General features: G+C 24.8%; 1 protein-coding gene across 4 annotated transcripts in view; it reads left to right on the forward strand.

The window, feature by feature from the left end:
- The window catches only part of LOC136975124 (delta-sarcoglycan-like), a 98,828-nt gene extending 78,459 nt beyond the window's left edge, over positions 1 to 20,369 (forward strand). For all 4 annotated transcript variants that reach the window (XM_067270143.1, XM_067270142.1, XM_067270140.1 and 1 more), the window contains 7 exons: positions 4,801 to 5,051; positions 8,946 to 9,047; positions 12,274 to 12,361; positions 13,782 to 13,901; positions 16,640 to 16,712; positions 16,908 to 17,031; positions 17,480 to 20,369. In XM_067270143.1, coding sequence (XP_067126244.1) covers positions 4,803 to 5,051; positions 8,946 to 9,047; positions 12,274 to 12,361; positions 13,782 to 13,901; positions 16,640 to 16,712; positions 16,908 to 17,031; positions 17,480 to 17,659 — 936 coding nt within the window. In that variant the 5' untranslated portion in view covers positions 4,801 to 4,802 and the 3' untranslated portion in view covers positions 17,660 to 20,369. The remainder of the gene's footprint in view (positions 1 to 4,800; positions 5,052 to 8,945; positions 9,048 to 12,273; positions 12,362 to 13,781; positions 13,902 to 16,639; positions 16,713 to 16,907; positions 17,032 to 17,479) is intronic.
- Positions 20,370 to 20,967: the final 598 nt, after the last annotated feature.

Consider the following 20,967-nt stretch of genomic DNA (forward strand, 5'->3'; position numbering starts at 1 on the left):
CTTGGTTACATAACATAACCCATTTATCTAGATAGCAATCTCATAATCACTAAATATGCAATTTTTGTGAAAAATCAAGTTAAGTTTTATATAAAGCCATTCTAAATGAATAGCTTAACTGAAAACTTTTGATATAATTTATTCATGAATAATTTTATATGATTTCGACATTGAACTAGAAGTAAAATTGTAAAACGTAACAATTTATGCGAGAAGTTCAAAAATTAAATTATGTTTCTTTGTATATTTCGTTTATTGTAAATTAAAGTATTAATTATAATTAATTGGAGTTCTTAGCGTAAAGTAAAATTAATTATTATTTAATATGAAACTAGTAGTAATGTTTAGAATGTAATAAAACTGCAATGACATATTTTAAAAGTAAATTCTAATATTATAACAAGAAAATTACATTTTTTTGTGCAATTTTCTTTTTAAAAAATTTCTCACACTTCATTTTATATTTTTATTTTTAAAGTATTTCTTCCTACACTTATCCAAAATTAGATTATTATAAAAGTTACAGCAGTTGTCCAAACTGTAATCCATCTTTGTTCAAAGGATCGAAGAATCATTGAATGATGAGCACGCTCAAAAAACATATATCACTGAATGGAGACCTCATATAGAATCTAAGCGCGATAGGACAAATTATTTGCTCGAATTTTTTTTTTTTTTTTTTTTTTTTTTTTGATACAGGTGACTCAACTGTAGAATTTATCGATAAAGTATTTCTTTGTATATTATTGTAATAATTTCTTAGTTATTAACAACAAATTTCAAGTTAGAGTCAGAGAAACCGAATAATGCAGTACTCTATCTTAAAATCTGTTGTTAATAATTATAAAATTATTGTGTATATTTTATTAAATTAATATGGAAAGTCATATAAATTACCACGTAAAAATGCTAAAACATATCGAAATTTAAGAACAGAATATAAAATAAAATAACACGAGAATTTCTTTGCATTTACACGATCTTAATTCATGTTCTATCTGCCAATAGACCCAATTAATCGTGAAAATCTCTTAAAATTAATCGCTCAAACCGTAAATATAACGTGTTATTTCTTCTTTAATATATAAATATTTTTCTCTTTTGAAAAGTCATGATCATCGAAAAATTTCCTACAATAAAAATTATTAAAATCTTTCAATATTAATTAAAATTATGTATTAAAATTACATGAAAAGAAAATTTTAATTAAAACTTTGAAGTTCAAAAATTACATATTTACCTTTTTGATAATAAACAAGATATCGATTGGTCTTTAAAATTTTCAAGAGATAAATATTTAATATTAGTAGAAGCTTAAATTAAATGAATTTAAGGCATTTGCTATGATTTATCATTATAAAATTCGGAATATATAAGTGTTATTCAAATTTTTCTTTAATTTTTAGAAAACTACATAAATTGATATTACGGAGAATGTCAATCTCAATATATTTAAAGTATCATTTTTGATTCTATTGCATTCTATTTATCATTAAAGAATCGGTAAACACAGGCTTTAATAACTTTATTCGATGAAAATTCATTTCGACCTCTACAGATTGAAGTGGACTGTATGAAATGCATTCTGATTAAATAATATTATTAAAGCTACATTCTATCTATTCGTTCAGGATAAATAAGATGTAATATTATCAAAAACTTACTTTATACTATAAAGACTCCATTTTTTCAATAAAGAATTCCTAAAATGCTATGCTTCGTTTTAGCAGATCTTTGTGCAATGCAATAGTGCTACTTTGGAAAAAATTGAAATATTAAATGGCTTCTAATTAAATATATAAGTTATTAAATAAAATAAGTTTATAATTAATATATTAAAAATCATTAATTTTAGGATAGAGAAGGAAATATATAAGAAAAATAAACATCATGCAATACAAAAAATACGGTTTAAAAGTAGGATATTTCATGCTTTGTATTTATTTATAATCGCTAAATTAAGAATTTTTAATTGTTACTTAAGATTTTTTTTAACCTATTTTACAATATTTAATTCAAATTTTAAATAAATATTTTCTCTCGTTTTATACTAACAAGTTTCAGAATATTTTCATAATTTTCTTCATTATCTGTGTTTATTTATTTCGGTTCTCTCGGTTGACAAAATTTTTCTTATACGAAAACGGATGAAAGATTGACGCTAATAGATCCAAAGCTTTCATCTTCTATACAGTGAATATATCTAGAAAAGAAGAAAGTAATATATAGAAAAAAAAATACCATCTATGCTACGTATATTTGCAGATATCGCAACAAAAGTTCTATTTTCGACTATCCAGTGTTATCAATTGGCATTTACTATTGGAAGGATTTAGCGATATTTTCCACTTTATTTGAATTTCTCTCAAAAAGTTGATCTTTCATCTTCTAGCTCCTTGTCTGATCGATTCGAATAAAAAAATTCGTAAGAAAAATTTCACTATTGTGAGTAAGTAGGTTGAAATCAATTTTTAAATATGAGGGACAGTCACATTTTCCAACGTTAAAAAGATTTTTTTTTTCGTTTAAAAAATATTTATCTAATGCATCGAAATGAAAAAACTATTGTTAAAAAGAACGTAAATTTACTGTATATTTAAAACAATTCGAGAAATGGGCTTTAGGAAACTCCCAACAATTTTATAAAATGAATGAAACAATGTGCACAATATTTAAATGCACTCGTAAACTTTTCTCAAAATATTTTAATGTCAGAAAATAAGGAATTCTGAAGAAATTTTTATTTATCTCTTTAAAGGACAGTAATATTGTAGAGTATATTATTACGTCTAAAAATAAATTCTTTCGTTTATGTCTGTATTCCTATTAATGTAGGATGAATAATGTGTTAAGTTAAAATAGTTTGACTTAAGCTAGATCAGTTAAAATGTAGAATAAAACATTGGACATTTTTCATATGGTAGTATAATAACATTATTCGATTTTATTTCTTTTGGAATAGAAAATTAAGTTTAATTTAATAAATAAAATTGAAACTATTGTATAATTAAAGGCGCACAATACGGTGGAAATTAATATATAATTTTTCAAATAATTGTTAAAAATATTCTGAAAAATTTCTTATTTCGAATATAAATAATCATGATTGTATCAAGAAACTCCGATCGATAATTAATATTAGAGGAGCAAGAAGAGCAAGACAATTTAAAAAGTTTCTTTGTTATTCTACAATATAAAATAATAAATATACTGTAAAAATTTTATCCGCAACATAAAATATCATTCATTACCGTTATCTCTGATAACAGTATCATATATCATGTGATTTATTTTGTATTCTAAAACAAAATCCGAACATAGATATCGTAAAACAGAATTTTGATCAAAGTTATTTTTCAGCTATGAATACAGTAGAATCAATGGCGTTATAAATTATATTTTGTTTGCTTACAAAATAATATTATCCTAAATAAAATATATATATATTATATATATATATATATATATATATGTGTAGTTTAAGGTTATTTAAATAACACAAGCTAATAATATATATCATAATTCATAAATAATTCTAACAACGTTTTATTCGAAAATTTTAAGAAACTATTTATAGTACGTTAAAATTAAATTTACGATGAAGGAAGGAGTGTTCTTAAATGTAATTAATTAATTACTATTTAGAGAACCGTATTAACAAATTTACTTCCGGATATCTCGGCTTTCCTCTAAGACAATATCTGTTGAAATCTATAAATAGATTAATCAGCAACATCCCTGTATAGGATCAAGACGTCATTACTTTATTAATAATAATATATCTTCATATTGTTCTTAGCCAAAATTACAGAGAGAGTCATCTGTTATACAAACATCGATTTAATTTAACTATACTTAATTAGTTAAGTAGAAAACTAAATTTTAAATGAAATACAATACTTTAGATTAAAATTTGATTAATTTGCATTGAAATTATTCAATATTTTTTGATGAATTTTCTGAATTGTATCCATGTCAATATATTTATTCACTTTTGTTTTTGATTTAAAACTTTTAATTTGAATAAAATAAACATTATATAGTAATTTTTTTTTATTATAAACGTTTATATTTCTTTGTCTTAGATTAAAAACAGTAACAAATCTTTACAAATCTCTTCTAAATCGTAATTTTTTTTAGTCAGAAAGTATTTTTCTTCACTACAGTTTCTACAATGCTCATTCATTTAGCACGTTGATAACAGAACATTTATAATAAATGTCATTAAAATAATATATGCCATAATCTATAATGGAGATTTATTGGTTTGCTACTTAACATCTCTTTAAATCTCAGTATTTTTCCATTGTATATTTACTTTATAGTTTGAAAAATTGAGATTATCGGAGTAGAATCGGAGAAATATATTATTATTTTTTATATTTTAGTTGTACAAAGAATTTGTTATTTTTACATTGACAAAGAAATAACTTGATTAGATAAATTTTCAGTTTAAAATTATTCTCTGCGTACTTAAAATTCCGTAAAATTTTATTTAGAAAAAATTCTTTATTTAATATACTTTAAATTTGAAATTAAATAAAATAATTTGAATATTTTAATGGTAAATGTATCAGAACAAAATACAGTATTCGAATAATTAAACATTAATATTTTTTTTAAAAGTTGAAGTTTGTTTCTTATATTATTATTTTGTAAATTAGATTTATTTTTTGAAAATAATTAATATTAAAAGCTGTTTTTAAATTTACTGTAGAGAATTTAATCTTTAAACTTAAAAAATTTTTTTTTTAAATTAAGTATAGTACTGTATATTTAATGTTTGACATTTTCTTACAGTTATGGGTACGGGAGCAGCATCGACAGCAACCACACCCGCTTCTCAAGACTGGATTGGCACAGCCCCTCCCGGTGCCACCGAGGGTACCAATTTACATTATGTCCTTTATTCTGGTCAATGTGTACATAAAATTGGTATTTACGGTTGGAGGAAACGTTGTCTTTACCTGTTGGTTGTTCTATTGATGGCCATGGTTATTATCAATGTAGCCTTAACTGTTTGGATTGTTAGAGTCATGGATTTTTCTACTGTGAGTATAATAATAATTTTCTTTCAATCAATATTATCATTTCAAAACTACAAAATAACAAAAAAGAACTCCAAACAGATACGATATCGATAATTTCAAGTTTATTTTAAAAGATACGTCGACATATAAAATTTAACATTGTATTTACAAATTATTAAATCTTTTACATAATTTTTTCACAATAAAATTCCATTAAGCTCATTTTGGGTGTATTTCGATAAATTTTCCTATTAAGCACATTATAAAGTTATTCACGCAGACAACACATTTTTGCTTTAACTTTTTGTTGATAACCTCGCTATAATCTGCTAAGCCATCCTAGTACATGCAAAGGCTAGAAGCTGAGGTTTCACACATAGCTGCTGCTGGATGCTTCGATCGCCTACCGAGAAAATTAATGATACGTCTTCTAGTTTTAACATCCATTGTGTCCTGGAGACGTTCATCGTATCGACAGTTTCTCTGTAAAGTCATTTATCTCGTCCGAGCATGCCCAAATGCACCTTCGAATATTTCCCACGCAGGTGTCGTCAGGTTAATTAGAACAGCGAATGAATAACAATCAATTAATTATCTTCGTGTGTTTTTCATTTGCTACATATTTTTACATGAATATCTTGAAACTTCTTAAAAAGAGGATATTGCAATTATAATAAAATCGACTATTTTTATTTATCTTTCTTTATTTTTTCACTCTTTCTAAAATTTTAATAATATAAACATGATAATTGGAAGTGCATTCAACATTTTTTTTTTACAAGAAAATAAAGTTAAATAGAAAAAGAAATCACTATAAATTATTCGATAGTATTGATTTATTAAATATTTCATAAAGATTTTTGTCATTAAAATTCACAGCTCACATTCTGTTATCTTTAATAAATGAGAAGAAATTAACATTAACATTTGTTCAGTTAATGAAATTTTATCGAATCGCTGGTGAGATATAAAATATTATAAGGAAATGAATCATAGATACAGGTTATAAATCTTTATTCCGGAGAATCAATTGAATGAAAGTAAATATACATTAATACAGTTATTTTAAAACAAAAATAAAATATGTAGCTTAAGTGATTTATTATAAATTGATAGCCTAATGTCATTTGCAAATATATTTCCTATTCATTAACAAATTATATTTAACAAAGTATATTCTTCATTAGAAGTTAATCATATTTTCTGCAGTATAGAATAATTATCTTAAATTTTAGAGTATATAATTATCTATAATTCAAGGAATTATCCTGTTTACACGGTACACAAAAATGAATTAATTCTTATTTATTTAGAGAATAAGATGAAAACGACTGAAAATGATCAAATTTAATTTCGAAAATATACAAAATTAATGTATCATTATTATCTTGGGCTTAACACCCGTTGGTGTTCATTCCTTCTTTATAATTCATCTCTACATATATCTTTGTAGATGACTTAGTTATTGTAATTCAGCTTCACACCATTCTTCTATATCATTAAGCCACACGCTAAAATAGAAATTAAATTCGTACATTATAATATATATATATTTATTTTTGTAATTTTAATGACGTAGACTTAATTAATTTTAGTAAAATCCAATAACATACACGAGGTAGTTATATTTTATTATTATTTTAATGCTATAAAATGCTTATATTTATTTCTAAATAAATATCATCCTTTGTTATATTTTCTTCTTGCTTTTAGTATACCTTTGCTTGCAACTTTGTGTTCAACAAAAATAAATAAACAAAGGAAAATATAGAAATATGTTTTCACTAAAAGCGCATCAACTAATACTGTACAATACTGCAGAAATTGTTCCTTCAGCTAAATGCATAAGGTAGACCTATGAGAGTTGTTTCTAAAATTTAGCATTATCCATTGACTTTAATGGAATCGCTAATGGTATTGGCAATATTCTGTTTTTGAATAAAACGGGAAAATAATAATCCTTTAAGAATCTTATCTGATCAGAAAAGACCGTTGAATAAATAAGAATATGAGAAACAGAACGTTAACTATAATCAAATGGTTTTACAGAAAGAGTTTCCTTAAAAATTTTTATTTAATTTAAGTGTTATTTGTTTTTGATGAAAAAACTTTATTTACTTTTTAACTTTTCTAAAATCAAAAATCACAAAAATTTTAAAGAATGGAAAGCAAAGAACAGTTAACAAATTCAGCAATTTTATTAAATTCTGTACAAAATTATAAACAAAATACTATATATATATATTTTTTTTTAATTTATAAAAAATATACTTATAATTTATTAATTAACTAATTTTATAAACAATAGTCTTTGATTTTAAATGCTTTAAACATGTTTTTATATTTCTTGTATTCATTAAGAAAATTCGTGCTAAATACCAGTGCTTAATGATATCATCATTAATTTTTTTAAATAAATGATGATGCCATTGATATTTTAAGAGGACTTACCGAACAGAGATTGAATTAATTTCATGTCTTACATTCATTTAGTGCTGCTATTCATCTAATTTAGTAGTGACAACGTGTTTTTATTTTTATTTATTCTTTCTAAATGTTTAACAAGATTCATAATTGATGAATTTATATTAATATTTTAACGTTAAAAAATATATAATATACAATTTTGATATAGGCCATCCTGCTTAACAAAAAAAAAGTTTCAACTAGAAAAAATATTGAAAATAAATTCCTATTTTTTATATGGCACTATTCCAGATTTTTTGAAAAATTCAACTCTGTTGCTAGAAGATAGTTTATTGGTTCGAATTCGTTTTTTTTTTTCTATAGAAAAAAATATCTAAACCTACAGTAGTATATATGTGTGTGCTATAGGCCTAAGCTGGAATTTACAAAATCGTAGTAAACCCAAATACAAGTCAAAAACATATTTTCTGCTTTGTTTATAAACTTATTGCTTATTAAATATTGATTATTTAATATATAATCTCTTCAATACTCAACGATGCTTCAAATTTGTATTATTAGATTGTCAGATCTCTTTGTTTCATTTCAGCTTTGAAAATAATATAACGAGATATTTTTATTGAATTTTTTTTATTTTATTGTTATATATAATAAAATTTCTTATAAAGATATAAAATTTGTAAATATATTTAATAAATTCTCGTAAATTTATGAATTTTACTTGACGTTCATCATTAAAAAAAAAATGAAATTCTACTTATAAACCCTTAGAGATTGACTATCGAAATCAGCCTTTTAAAAATTTAAATAAACATATCTGATTATTACTATAAGATATCTGATAAAAGGTCTTTTTATCGTATAATTTTTGTACAAATGCGATTATTACGTATAGCTATTTTTAAAATTTGAATGTCCTAGTAAATTTAATAACTATGGCTTTCATATAATTAAAGAAAAATTCCGTTAGAAATGGTTGAGAAAAATCTAATCTTCTAAAGAAAGACATCACTCGATATAGAAAATTTGCAGAGATAAATCTGATGGTTGCTAAATTGCGTGATTAATGCTGAAAGTAAATAGCCGAGTAAAATACAATTGTAGAAAAGAGAAGGAAAAATTATACCCTTCTACAAAAGAAAAATCAATTTTATTTTATTTTATTTTATTTTTCTATAATAAAATTAGTCTTACTAAAAATTTAAATTTATTTGATAGGCTGAAATATTTTAGAAATTTATATTAATAATTTCTAGAATTTTCTAGCCCATAAAGTAGAATTTAATTAAATTCTTATTTAAATTTTTATAGTAAAGAAATAGGTATTTAAATCTTACAGAAAATAAGTTCTATTGAAAATTCATTTTTTTTTAAATTTTATTTTTCTAAAAATACGAAATTGTTATAATATTAAATATTTTTGAATATTGTGTAATTAGATATAAATAAAATTTGTGTTTATATTTATACAAATTTATGTGTTACAAGGATGGAATGGGCCGATTGAAAATTCTACAAAAGGGTATAAAATTAGATGGAGAAACACAATTTTTACAATCTCTCTATGCAACAGAAATTCGTTCCAGGAAAGTAAGTTTGTAATTATATTTTTGTCACATAAAATATATTTTTAAACATAATAAAAAATATTTTTTATCTTAAATAAAATCTATTAATTATAAATTTGATCAACTAAATCAGTATCGTAAATTATTTTTAGAATTTAAGGTTAATTTTTGGTCATAAAGATTAAATAAATGTTAGTTTAAATGTCCATTAATTAATTATTACGTTGTAGTAAATAAGATAAAGGTTGAAAAAAGAAAATTTAGTTAATGAATATTTTTATTTTAAACATTTGTCTTTTAAATCACAAAAGGCTTATTATTTATTGAGGCTTTTAAACTATCTTTTGCAAACAGTGTCGACTTAATTAAAATTTTTAAAAAATAATTTTAGCTGAAAATAATTTATATGAGACATATTTTAAATATTTTTATAAACATTTTTTAAAGATTATAATTAAATTTTTATTTAAAAATGAAGGGATCGTGGTTTTGAAACTTTTTTCTTTAGATTATTTTAGTGTTTTTAATTCTTAAAAAAAGAATTTTATACATTTTTTGTACTTATTGCTTTCTACCATATACAAACTGTTTAAAACGTAAAATGTTCAAGTACATTATTGAGTAAAAATTAAAATCAGAGAAATATTTCATGTATAATTTATAATTTTACAATTTTTTACATAAAAATTTACATAGGCAAAAAATTTCTGTGAATAAAAAGTATTAAAAATTCATCGATATAGTAAGATAAGTACAGTTTATCTTTTCGGAATAAGCTTTCAATACTTATTGAAAGTTCTAGAGCAGATATTTAAGAATCACTAAACGAAATTAAATAGTCCCTATCGTAAATGGATCAAAAAGTTCTCCATCACATTTCCCAATCTATATTTGAACATATGATGCGGTTTTTGTTCGGTTATATATAACTCATCCAGGTGATAGTACAACAGACATTATATTTACCGTGTATCCAAGCTATTCTATTGAGTGCCATCACTGCAGTGAGCAGGGAAATGATTCAGATGGATGACAATCTTCTCATACATTTATCATACCTGTCACAGTGGATAAAGCGGGAGATATAGACGTGGATATCTGTAAGGTCTGCTAACTGACCATCCATCTAGTTTGAAAACCTGATGCAATGTTTAAGAAAAAGAGTTGTGATCATTTTTGTAAGACTAGATTGGATATAGCAACGCTATGGACTCTAGTGAAATTCAATTATCTGAGAGTATGCGCTTGCTACTCGAAAAGTTTTGACCAAACAAAAGATGATGCCATCACTTATTTCAATTTCGAAAATATTATTTATGGCGTATATTTGCTTAGATCTACTGAAATTTTTATAATGCTTGCGGTTCCATAAAGCTTTATGTATATATATATATATATATATTCCTTAATTAAGAATTCACCGTTTATTACCGTGAATATAAATAAAAATAAAAATAATGTTTAGCAAGTAAAATTTCCTTGTAAAATTCATACATCTAGATTATAGAACTCTTCACGCATTTAGGAAATAATTACACCAGGCTAATTTCCTGGAATTATAACGTCGTTGGATAGATTAATAGAAACATTATAACAATTAGACGCTTTATATTAATTGTATTATGTTCCAAACTAGAATAAAGTACTTTCATTCTACTCTATTACTTAAATTAAAACGGCGGTAAATAACACTTTAACAGTAATTGCTTCATTTAAACTTTCTTATAATTACTAACATCTAGATAAGTATCTTCAATCTCTCAGAAAATCGTTCATTTTTAAGCATAGAATTGAATTATCTAAGCGTTATACGATTTTTTAAAAAAAAGTATATTTATGCAGAAAAGAAAATAAAGTTGTTAAATTCTCGAACTTAATCAGATTCGGAGTGAACTAAATAATAATAAAATCGTCTCTTGCTTGTAAATATTATGCAATAAAAACGGAAATAATTCTTTTATAGAGTCATTCGAGCTTGTCATGGTCAACACAATCAATTTACATATTATATTGTTTCTTTCTTTCTTTCTTCTACTTTATAACATAAATTTTGTAAAAAAAATATCGATAATTTTGGCGGAAATTTTTAATAAATTATTATTCACTGAGCAATTTATCGATCTGTAGTAGAGAATCATTATCCTGATCTTTTTGTTCTTACCTATCATTATAGAAATAAGGTGCTACGTTAATTAAAAGAGGTACTTTTAATATCCTGTTAAACATTCCACCGGTGTACATTCAATTACTCTTTCGGCTGTGTACATATAACGACGTAACAGCTTTCTCTGTGCTAATTACGTCACCCGTTAATGACGTTAATAGTTTGTGTTTACAAAACACGACCGTGTAAAAGTGGTAGTTATCGTTGTGCATCTGTTCAATTATAGTCGGTTACCCCGAACAAGTAGACCCTATATCACTTTCGTCTTACTTTTTTTTTTATAAATCGTTTTCGATTTGTGGTTTTTTCTAATCGTGTGAACTGCTAGGTATGTTCGACACGTTCCAGACATTGCCGTCTACACTTTCAGCTTAACCAATATGTATTTGAAGCAGTTCATTAACCTTTTACAGATTTTCTAATAAGTCTCTATCTTAATATTAAAAATTTTAATTACGTTCAGAATTGTCGGAATAGCCAACCGAAATTTTTAAAATTCAACAACTTATATTTAATAATAATAATATATAAAAAAAGAAGTGCCAAGTAAAAACTCTTGACGTCACTATCACTTAATAATTTTCCGAAATTGCAATCAACGACGTGACATCAAAAGTTTATCTTTTTTCAAAACTAAAGAAAGGAAAAAAGGGGGGAATACTTGATGAAAAAAATCACCTTGACTTAATTAATGACCTTCGGGAAATCAGGACATTAACGTTCAACAGTTCATACAATGTTAGGGAAGAAAATTAATATATATATATTTTTTTAATCTTCATCTTGATGGCTTCAATAGAGGAGCATGTTGTTAAGGTGTCAAGTAGATGTTTAACGCTTTCTTCCAACCTACTTCAAATTACAAGTTAAATGTAAATTCTTATCCTTGTTACTCTTTTGTCTTTCACACGATTGAACAATTTTTTTTTCATTAAAAGAAAACAATAAATGTTCTTTAGTAGCAAAATTTTTATCAAGAAAACGGTAATAAAATAAAATTGTATATAATTTATTTTAAAAAATTAATAGGGAGTTCAATATAACGAGATATTATTATCGTTTTTTTTATTTTTTTTTAAAATAGGAACAACCGTTAAAAATCGAATCTTATCGAAATATTACTTTAAATGCAAGAAATAAAGATGGAATCATCACGAATAGGTTATTTGTAGGTGAGTTATTTTAACAGAATTTCAAATTTTTAAATCTTAGCTATGATTATTTTTATTTATAACAAATTTCAGAGTTACCAATTATTAAATTACTCGTGCAAAACTTGATGTGAAAGTCATGTAACGTGTCTAGTACACCTGCAATGAGAAATGGAGTTTAAATAAATGACATAGAATCGTTGAAAATGGCTATTGCTGAAATGTAGCCAGCATGAATCGTATACTTACAATGATTTAACTCTCTCATAAATATCTTGCTTACAATAATAGAAATCGGTATATTTATAAGCCGAAAGGTAAACAATTCTTATTGAAACTAGGAAAAAATGTTCGATTAATTTACCTAGGAATTTCTCAAGTATAATCTTTTTAGGGAATAGTTTTACAGTATAATTTTCAGCCGATATACTGGAATTTCGTTACAGTATTAAAAACTTAAAGGATAATACTAAAAAATAAGTAAAAAAAAAAAATTCATGTGAAAATAAGTCAGCCATGTTTTAGCTTCGGGACATCACACTTGTATGTTGAAAGTGCAATCAATCAAATGTCGCGATCAGGATTTACTCCGTCAACTACGAAATTAAACGGTCAAATTTCCCACATCACGTGGTACGGATTCTTTAAGAGAGAAAAGAAAAGGGAAGGGATAATTTATTTTACTGCGTTCGGGCAACCAATTCCGGAACTGTTCTTGGCGGAAATGAGTTCCAGAAGCGAAAGAGGAAAAAAATCTAAGAAAGAGAAAAGGGACGAGAAAAATGATTGAAGACCTACAAGCTGTAAGTTTGGACGCTTGTGTACAACTGAAACACGTCGTTGTCTGCAGGTATTCATTTCCTGAGCTTCAATGTTTTCGAAGCCAATCGATTTATAGACAAAAACAGGAAATTATAAAATTCGCGTGCCCACGGGATATAGAAAAAGTGATGAGTTTTGCCAATTTATTCAATAAAAATTACTATTTATCGTAATCTATGTTGTTCAGCTTTAAAAAAAAGGATCTTACAATATATAGTATTACATAATTATATTAGTTTAAAGATTATAATAAATCGATTTTTTAAACTTATTTATTCACACATTTTTTTTTCATTTTGATGATAGACAATATTAAAATTTCTATAAAACTTGGTTATCAATTTTGATGAAGATTAATTAGTTAATAGTTTTATTCAATTAATTTTTATTGAAATCAAATATTTATTAATATCATAAAAAATGTGTCATAAAGATTTGAAAAATAAAACTAATGAATATGGAATAAAATTGTAATCTTTTTCTCTCGTGTAATATAGGAAAAAATATTCTAAATAAAATTTTCTTGTAATGGATATAATAAAATGATTATTCTCAAATTATTGATGCTTATTATTACAAAAAAAACACTTTTATTTGTATTTTCTTCCCTTTCTTTCAGGAGAATCTGTAGTAGATGCTATTGCTGAAAAATTTATTGTAAAAAACAGGAACGGTCAGATTTTGTTCAGTGCGGATGATTCCGACGTTTCTATAGCAACACAAAGGTTAAGAATTACAGGTAACAACCATCCAGATTCATCTCTGTTCCTCCTTTAATACTAACAATACAATTGAAATTAAAGCAACAACCGACTTAATTTTTCTCTGTTTAATTAAAGTAATATAATTTAAGCCTACTTAAAAAAATATATATATATATATATATTTTTTTAAACTTTCGATTATCTGCAATGTAAAAATAATGTCATATTTTCGATCTCTTATTTTCTTACATTAACGGAAAATATATTGACTTTTATATCTAAAATTGTATCTTGGTTTTACAGAAAGATACGTAATAGATCTAAGTTTAGTAAAAATTGTAAAATCGTAACTATTAGGTACATAGGATTTTTGTAGATAAGAACATCCCTGAGAGATGCATTATCGCAGATACAAAAGTAAAGACGACGACTATTTTCGTTCTGTCCATTATTACAGGAATCGGAAGTACAAATCACAGCTATCTGCAAGTGCGCTCGTAACGTTCTGTTGGACTTAATCGGATAAAAGAGAACAATACGTTGGTCATAAAACCTACCTCCCATGTCGTTTGGCCGACTGACTGCTTTCACGTACTTTACGATGCTAGATCGGACCTTTTTATGGGTTTCCGGTAGCCAACGTTCACTCATACTCTTTTTCCTCGTCTTCAATCGTTTCTGTTAACTATACGAAGGCTAATAAACCATATCGAATCTTGTATTTTTCTCTCTTATACGCTCTTATTGTTAAGAAATGTAAACGAATCAGATAAACATATCCTTCGAAAGCCTAAAATATCATTTTTTCTGATAAGACTTTCGCTTTTCTATTATTGAATTATAAATAAAATAAAATATTTTTTTTTATTTAGAAGTATACTAATATTTACTTGATATAAAGTTTTTAAGATTATGTTATTATTTATAATGATGGTTTACGTTCATCTTTAAGAAGAATTTACTCTAAATTAGATAAAGTTGCATATCTTTATAATATAATGGTGCTGATATAATGTTAAAAACAAGCGTAAAAATTCTTAAAAAGATAAAAATGTTCGGTTTTTTTAATTTTTTAATATTATTTATTTGTATCAAGCTTGATAGAAACAAATAATTTTTTGAGTTTTCTCGGTGTAAGTTATTTGTCTCTGATTAAAGCGGATAAAGGGGTAGAAAACAAACATTTTTTAAAAGTTTTTAAGCTTGTTTTTAAAGTTGCGTGTTGTTATTATTATTTTATATATTATAAACTATATTTAATAATACGAATAATAAATAAAATAATAAGACTTAACATAATTAACATGAAAATTAAGTCTTACTCTAAATTAACAATGAAGCTTTTAACTTAAATAAATGATTTAATTTATAACAATAAGTTATTAAATTTTCCTTGATTAACGTGTGCTTAAAATTAAATTTAAAATATACTTTATTAATAATAATTTTATTAAATAATAAAAATAGTTATAATTTAAGACAAGATTTATAAAAGAGAAAATAAATATAGATTATTATATCGATTTACTTTAAAATATTGCGTTAAATAACTTTTGAAAATTGTTTATTGCCATTTATTATATAATTTTTATTGCCTTTCTATTAATAATTATTTGGTTATAGTTAAGAAAATCACTTTTATTGTTTAAATCAATCAATAAATAAAAAACAAATAAATTTTATTGTTAAGTTTAAAATTTCTTTATTTAATTATTCGATTAATCGCTTTATTACATTTATGTAAACCAGATCTATTGATTCCTTTATGATTCGAAGATAATACTGTAAATGATTACTGAAATTAATATTGAATTGATAGCTTTAGTTGCACATAGAAATGAATTAGAACGTTTTAAAAAGATTGTTTGCTTACTAAGTATATTAAAGAATGGCTCTACCAAAGACGGGCCTAAACACACATCATGAAGTTTTATTAATGTATATAAAAGTACAAACAAGAAGAGATGACAGTCACGGGATGTCAATCACACTAATAGATTTAGCGATGCGCAAGATAACGGGATATTGAGCCGACAGCAATGCTTTCGGTAGAGGATTACAACTGCATATCCGTAGTGCACACAATCATCAAAGTATCTACATGGCGAAAGCTTTCACCAATTCATATGCAAATACATTGGATATCCAATGCGCACGGATCCTACTCAATTAGATCCCATTTAGAGTTAGTGAAGTGTAAAGAACTCTCAGCTCTTTGTAAATATAATGCATGATACAAGTAACTCTTTTTAGAACTTTTATCTTTTTTTATCCTTCTTTTTATTATTGGATTGGTTTTTCCGAAGTTTATTCGAGTGGCAACTTCATTGAAATATTATTCGAGTATAGCTTAGTTGCTTTACTTTTGTATTCATTAATGTTTACATTGATACTATAAACGATTACAGTCTTCGTACTCGACCCAAGTAGATTTGCTTCAAATAAAACGCTAAATAGGATCTATTCTAGCTGTAAAACGACTACTGAACGGTAATGCCATTGCTGCAAGATGAATTTCTTTTGTTTCTATTTTTTACTTTAAAATAAAAATAGAAAAATGAGTATGAAATTGGATTTTTTGGTAAAAATAAACTTACTTTCGGATGAAATTTAACTGCATTGTGTTATTTTACTTATATATTGATGTTTACAATAAAATGTTTAAACTTTTTATAAACTAAGAAATGTACTAATTTCTTTCTATTATAATCTCTAATTCATAAATATATATTGAACAATATTTACTTTTAATAATTTTCTTGTGTTTTATTAGGAGTTGGAGGTGTTAGATTCGAAGGGTCCATTCAGACGCCACTAGTTAGAGCAGAACCATATGAGCAATTAAGGTAAACAATAATTAAGTAAAAATTATTTTTATGGAAATATTAATATAAAAAATATTATTCTAAAGTCTAACTTTAATCTATTATAGTTTAGTCATTCTTCGAACAGTTAACCAAATAATCTTCTATATTAGACATAATTAATCACTTTTCTTTACAATAAGATTTGTTAATAAGTATTTAATTTTTGATATTAAGATTAGAATCACCGACTAGAAAGCTGAAAGTACAAGCTCCGCATGGTGTTGAAATTCAATCTAGAGCGGGCGATGTCATTGCCAGTTGTTTAAAAGATATGAAATTAGAATCAAAAGAAGGAGCTGTAAGAACTTTTGATTAATTTATATGATATATATTTTTTATAAATTTATAAATTTACATACGATAGCTAGTGATAACTATAAATTGAACATTTTCTATTGTACTGAACAAAGTCAGATTCAAAACTGTTTTCACCGAAAAACAAATAGATTTTTAAAAACTATCCAGTGTTTTAAGGCTATTTCTTTGTTTAAACTAGATGAATAATTTTTATGTGCATTAAAGTGTTAAAGAAATGAGAAACTTTAAACTTTTGCTATCAGAAATCTTATCTGACAGCTCTTTCTATTATTTATAGTGACGTTTTGTTTTTCAGTAGGATAAAACAAACGAAAATAAAACATTTGAATGGCAGTATCTTAAAAACATTGCTATATTTAATAATAATAAAAAATCAGATAAATTTTATTGAATTTCATAATAAAAAAGACCTTCCTTTTTGTTTTCAGATTTGGTTAGATTCAGATAAAATAGAAATGAAAAACTTGAAGACAGCACTACCGACGACAAGAGGACGTTCATATCCTGGTATTTACCAATTATGCGTTTGTGAAAACGGTCGCATGTTTCTTTCACCATCTCAAGGTTTTTGCCAAGCAGACGATTTCGTGTGTAAAAATAGAAAATAAATGAAATAAGCAATCATCCGTCGATCAAATTATACAAAGAAAAAGTTCCTCCGGAATGTTCCGGACGGCTGAAGATTCCATTCCAAATAAAGAAAGAAAATAAACCATATATTTGTGACACACCCGGCCTTGGTGCTAAGCTTTAAAAAGGGTTCGGAAAAGGTGCTTCCCACGTTTGGTAGAGAAGGAAAGTAAATATTGTTAAAGTTTGAAGAAAAGTTAAACGTTTGCAACTAGAGATACTAGAAGTCGAAATATTGTAAACTATGCAGAAATTGTACCAATGTATTTCTTAGGGACGAGTACAAAGTGACATTTCAGTTTCTCTGAATATTTTGAGGGCCGGTTGACAATTCCAGTGACATTTTAAGATTAAAGCAATGTAGAGGGATTTAATCTTATTTCCGATTCTGTCAGTGTCTTTTGGACCCTAGCACTTTACGAGATGTTATGGAAAGAAAGTAAACACGGCTGCAGAAAGCGACTTTTAGCATAAAATGTTATTTCAATACACATCACGTTGGAGTAGACTGTGTATAGCAACAATGATTCATCGGCTTAGCAAAGCACAACATTAAATCAGGGAACGTACTTTATTCCAAATAGTTGACACTTCGAGTGATTTACAGAGTTTTGAATATAAAAAAAGCATACATTGGCTTAATAGAAAATGTTCTTCCTTTAATTCTTTTAAAAATGCTTTAAAAAACGGATTAAAAATGCCAGATATTACAACTTTTTATTATATTTGGCTTTTTTGGATTACTGTATATGAAAGTTTTCTTATTATTACGCTATATTGACAATTATAAAACGAAGAAAGGAATATTTATAAAAAAAATATCACAACATTCTACGATTAAACATCTTTCAATGTTGCAATATTCAGAAGTTTTCTAAATAATTAAATATTCAATTTAAAAAAAAGAAACAAAGTCATAGTAAAAGTCATCTTGTATTATTTTTAATTTTTGATATAATTGATTTATTCATCTGCGTTTATTTTTAAACGTAAAAGCAATGCAGAATACTAATGAGAAAAAAAATTTGCTCATGATATTATTAATTTTATAAATTTTTTATTATTGTAAACTATAGACGTATTTAATTATCGTCTTCCTAATATAATGTAGTATTGATATATATGTGATCAGCGCTTTATTGCCGTCCAATATATAAATCCTTATTAGCTGCTGTTTCAATTTGTTAAAGAAAAAAAAAACGTTATAGAAAAATTAGAGTTCGAAAATAATTTCTGATAATGTGCATAAAATTTAGCTTTAAATATTAAAATTAATTGTTATTTAAAAAAAATCAAATAAGCATCTGGAAAGCCAAACTATAACAAAAATTATATTGTTAAATATTTTATATGCTAATTAGGTTTTAATATTTTTAAGCATTTATTAAATTTTAAAATATAATGAATTTTAAGTTTAATTGACTAATCACGAAAATTAATCGTTAATAATACAAAAATAAATAAAGATTTCTTAACAGAAATGTATGAAATTTCGGAAGTCTTCACTCTTTGTACAGGTGTGATGACCATTTTATATAGTTCTATACAAATTTTTTATTACGTTTCCGTTAAGAAAACTAATTTTAAAAATCAAGTAACATGCAAAAAATACAAATATATATGTATATGTATAAATACATATATTATTTTAGTTCGTTACATGAAAACAAATAGCTCTTGTTAGAATCACCTATTTAAAAATATTTTTATTGAAAACTCAGTCATATTGTATTAATAAATAATGTAATTTTTGATAAAAATGTTGTAGTCAATTTATTTTATTATTTTAGTTATATATAGGTTAATTTTTATAAGAGAAAAAAAATTATAATTATTAAAATCTGGAAATGATAATTCTAATGTATAGAAGATATTTTCTTTTCCTTTTTTTTTGTTTTCCATTTAAAGAAAACATAAACTTTCTATAACAAATTTTAATGCCCTGTATAATTAAATGCAGATGGCAGAATTTTATATACTTTCATGCCAAATGATATGCGTTTAATGTCGTTCACTTCAGTTCTCAATTATTAGTCGCATTGTATCTAAACATCATCAGAATTTCAATTTTGCAATTGGAAAGTATTGTTATCTATTAAACTTTAAATGTTCTCGTAAATTTATCAAACTTTTATATCATTAGTAAGTAATTTAACCACGCAGTTTCATAAACAACATCGGAAAGAATAAAATAAAAATAAAAAAAAGACATTGTAACTAATTCGGAATAATACTATTCTCATTTATTTTCCTGCTTTTATAAAGATGAGTTATAAATTACGCAATCGATAAATATTGTACATTAGTTTATTGAATCAAGAAAAATAAATCATAGCTTATAGTATTAAAAATGAGGTAAAGGGGAAAAAAAGTAATAAAGAAATATTCGCATTTATATAGTTCGAATGTTTTGCTGTATTCTTTGTTTTTATTGCTTCTGGCAAATATATCTTTGTTATGTTTAAGAATAGGTAGAATGTGTGTGTGTGTGTGAAATGGCAAAGTAGTTCCGAAAACTCATTTCACTGCTGTTTCTACTTCTCAACATTGTGCCTTCGTTATTATAAACAGACTGAGTTTGTGTAGAAGTGACAATAAAATTGGATGTTTGAATCTATCTTGAAGAAGCAAGGATATTTTCTACGCGTTTTTCTAAAGTTAATAAAAATCCAATTGTAAATTTTTAAATAGTTGTTATTTTATTTCATATTATTTAAAATAATACACGAAATTTATTAAATCATTTATTTCTTTTTTGGTTTTTATTGTTAAATTATTATTATTATTATTTTCTCCTGTAAGAATCCAATAATAACACGATATATTTAACTTTTACATTTAATGACTCTTTTTTTTTATTTCAACGAAAAAATTAAAATAAAAGCTTAGTTATAGAATATTATATTAAAAATTAATGAAGATTGTAAATAAGAAAATATTTAATCATAAATTTCGAAATTTTAATTGAATTAATTATCAAATTTTGAAGAATAATTTAAAATTTGAGTTTCTGATTAAAATAAATTTTACGTATTGTTTATTATTTTATTTTTAAATTAAATTATTAATAAACGTCATTAAAAATTTATAAACTTCGTTATTATTATTATTATTATTTAAAATAATAGAAGTGTATTTTATCCACGAGAGAAAATATTTTGTGAATGAAAGCACCACGTTTAACATTGTTTCATATGAAAGAGCACAAACATTGATGTCTGTTTAAAGGGGCAATTTTTTTATTGAAAAATGTTTGACAACATGGGATTTCCTTTTTACATTTTTT

Source organism: Centruroides vittatus, unplaced genomic scaffold (genome assembly GCF_030686945.1).
Source record: "Centruroides vittatus isolate TY-2023 unplaced genomic scaffold, ASM3068694v2 contig_364, whole genome shotgun sequence".
Classification (NCBI taxonomy): domain Eukaryota; kingdom Metazoa; phylum Arthropoda; class Arachnida; order Scorpiones; family Buthidae; genus Centruroides; species Centruroides vittatus.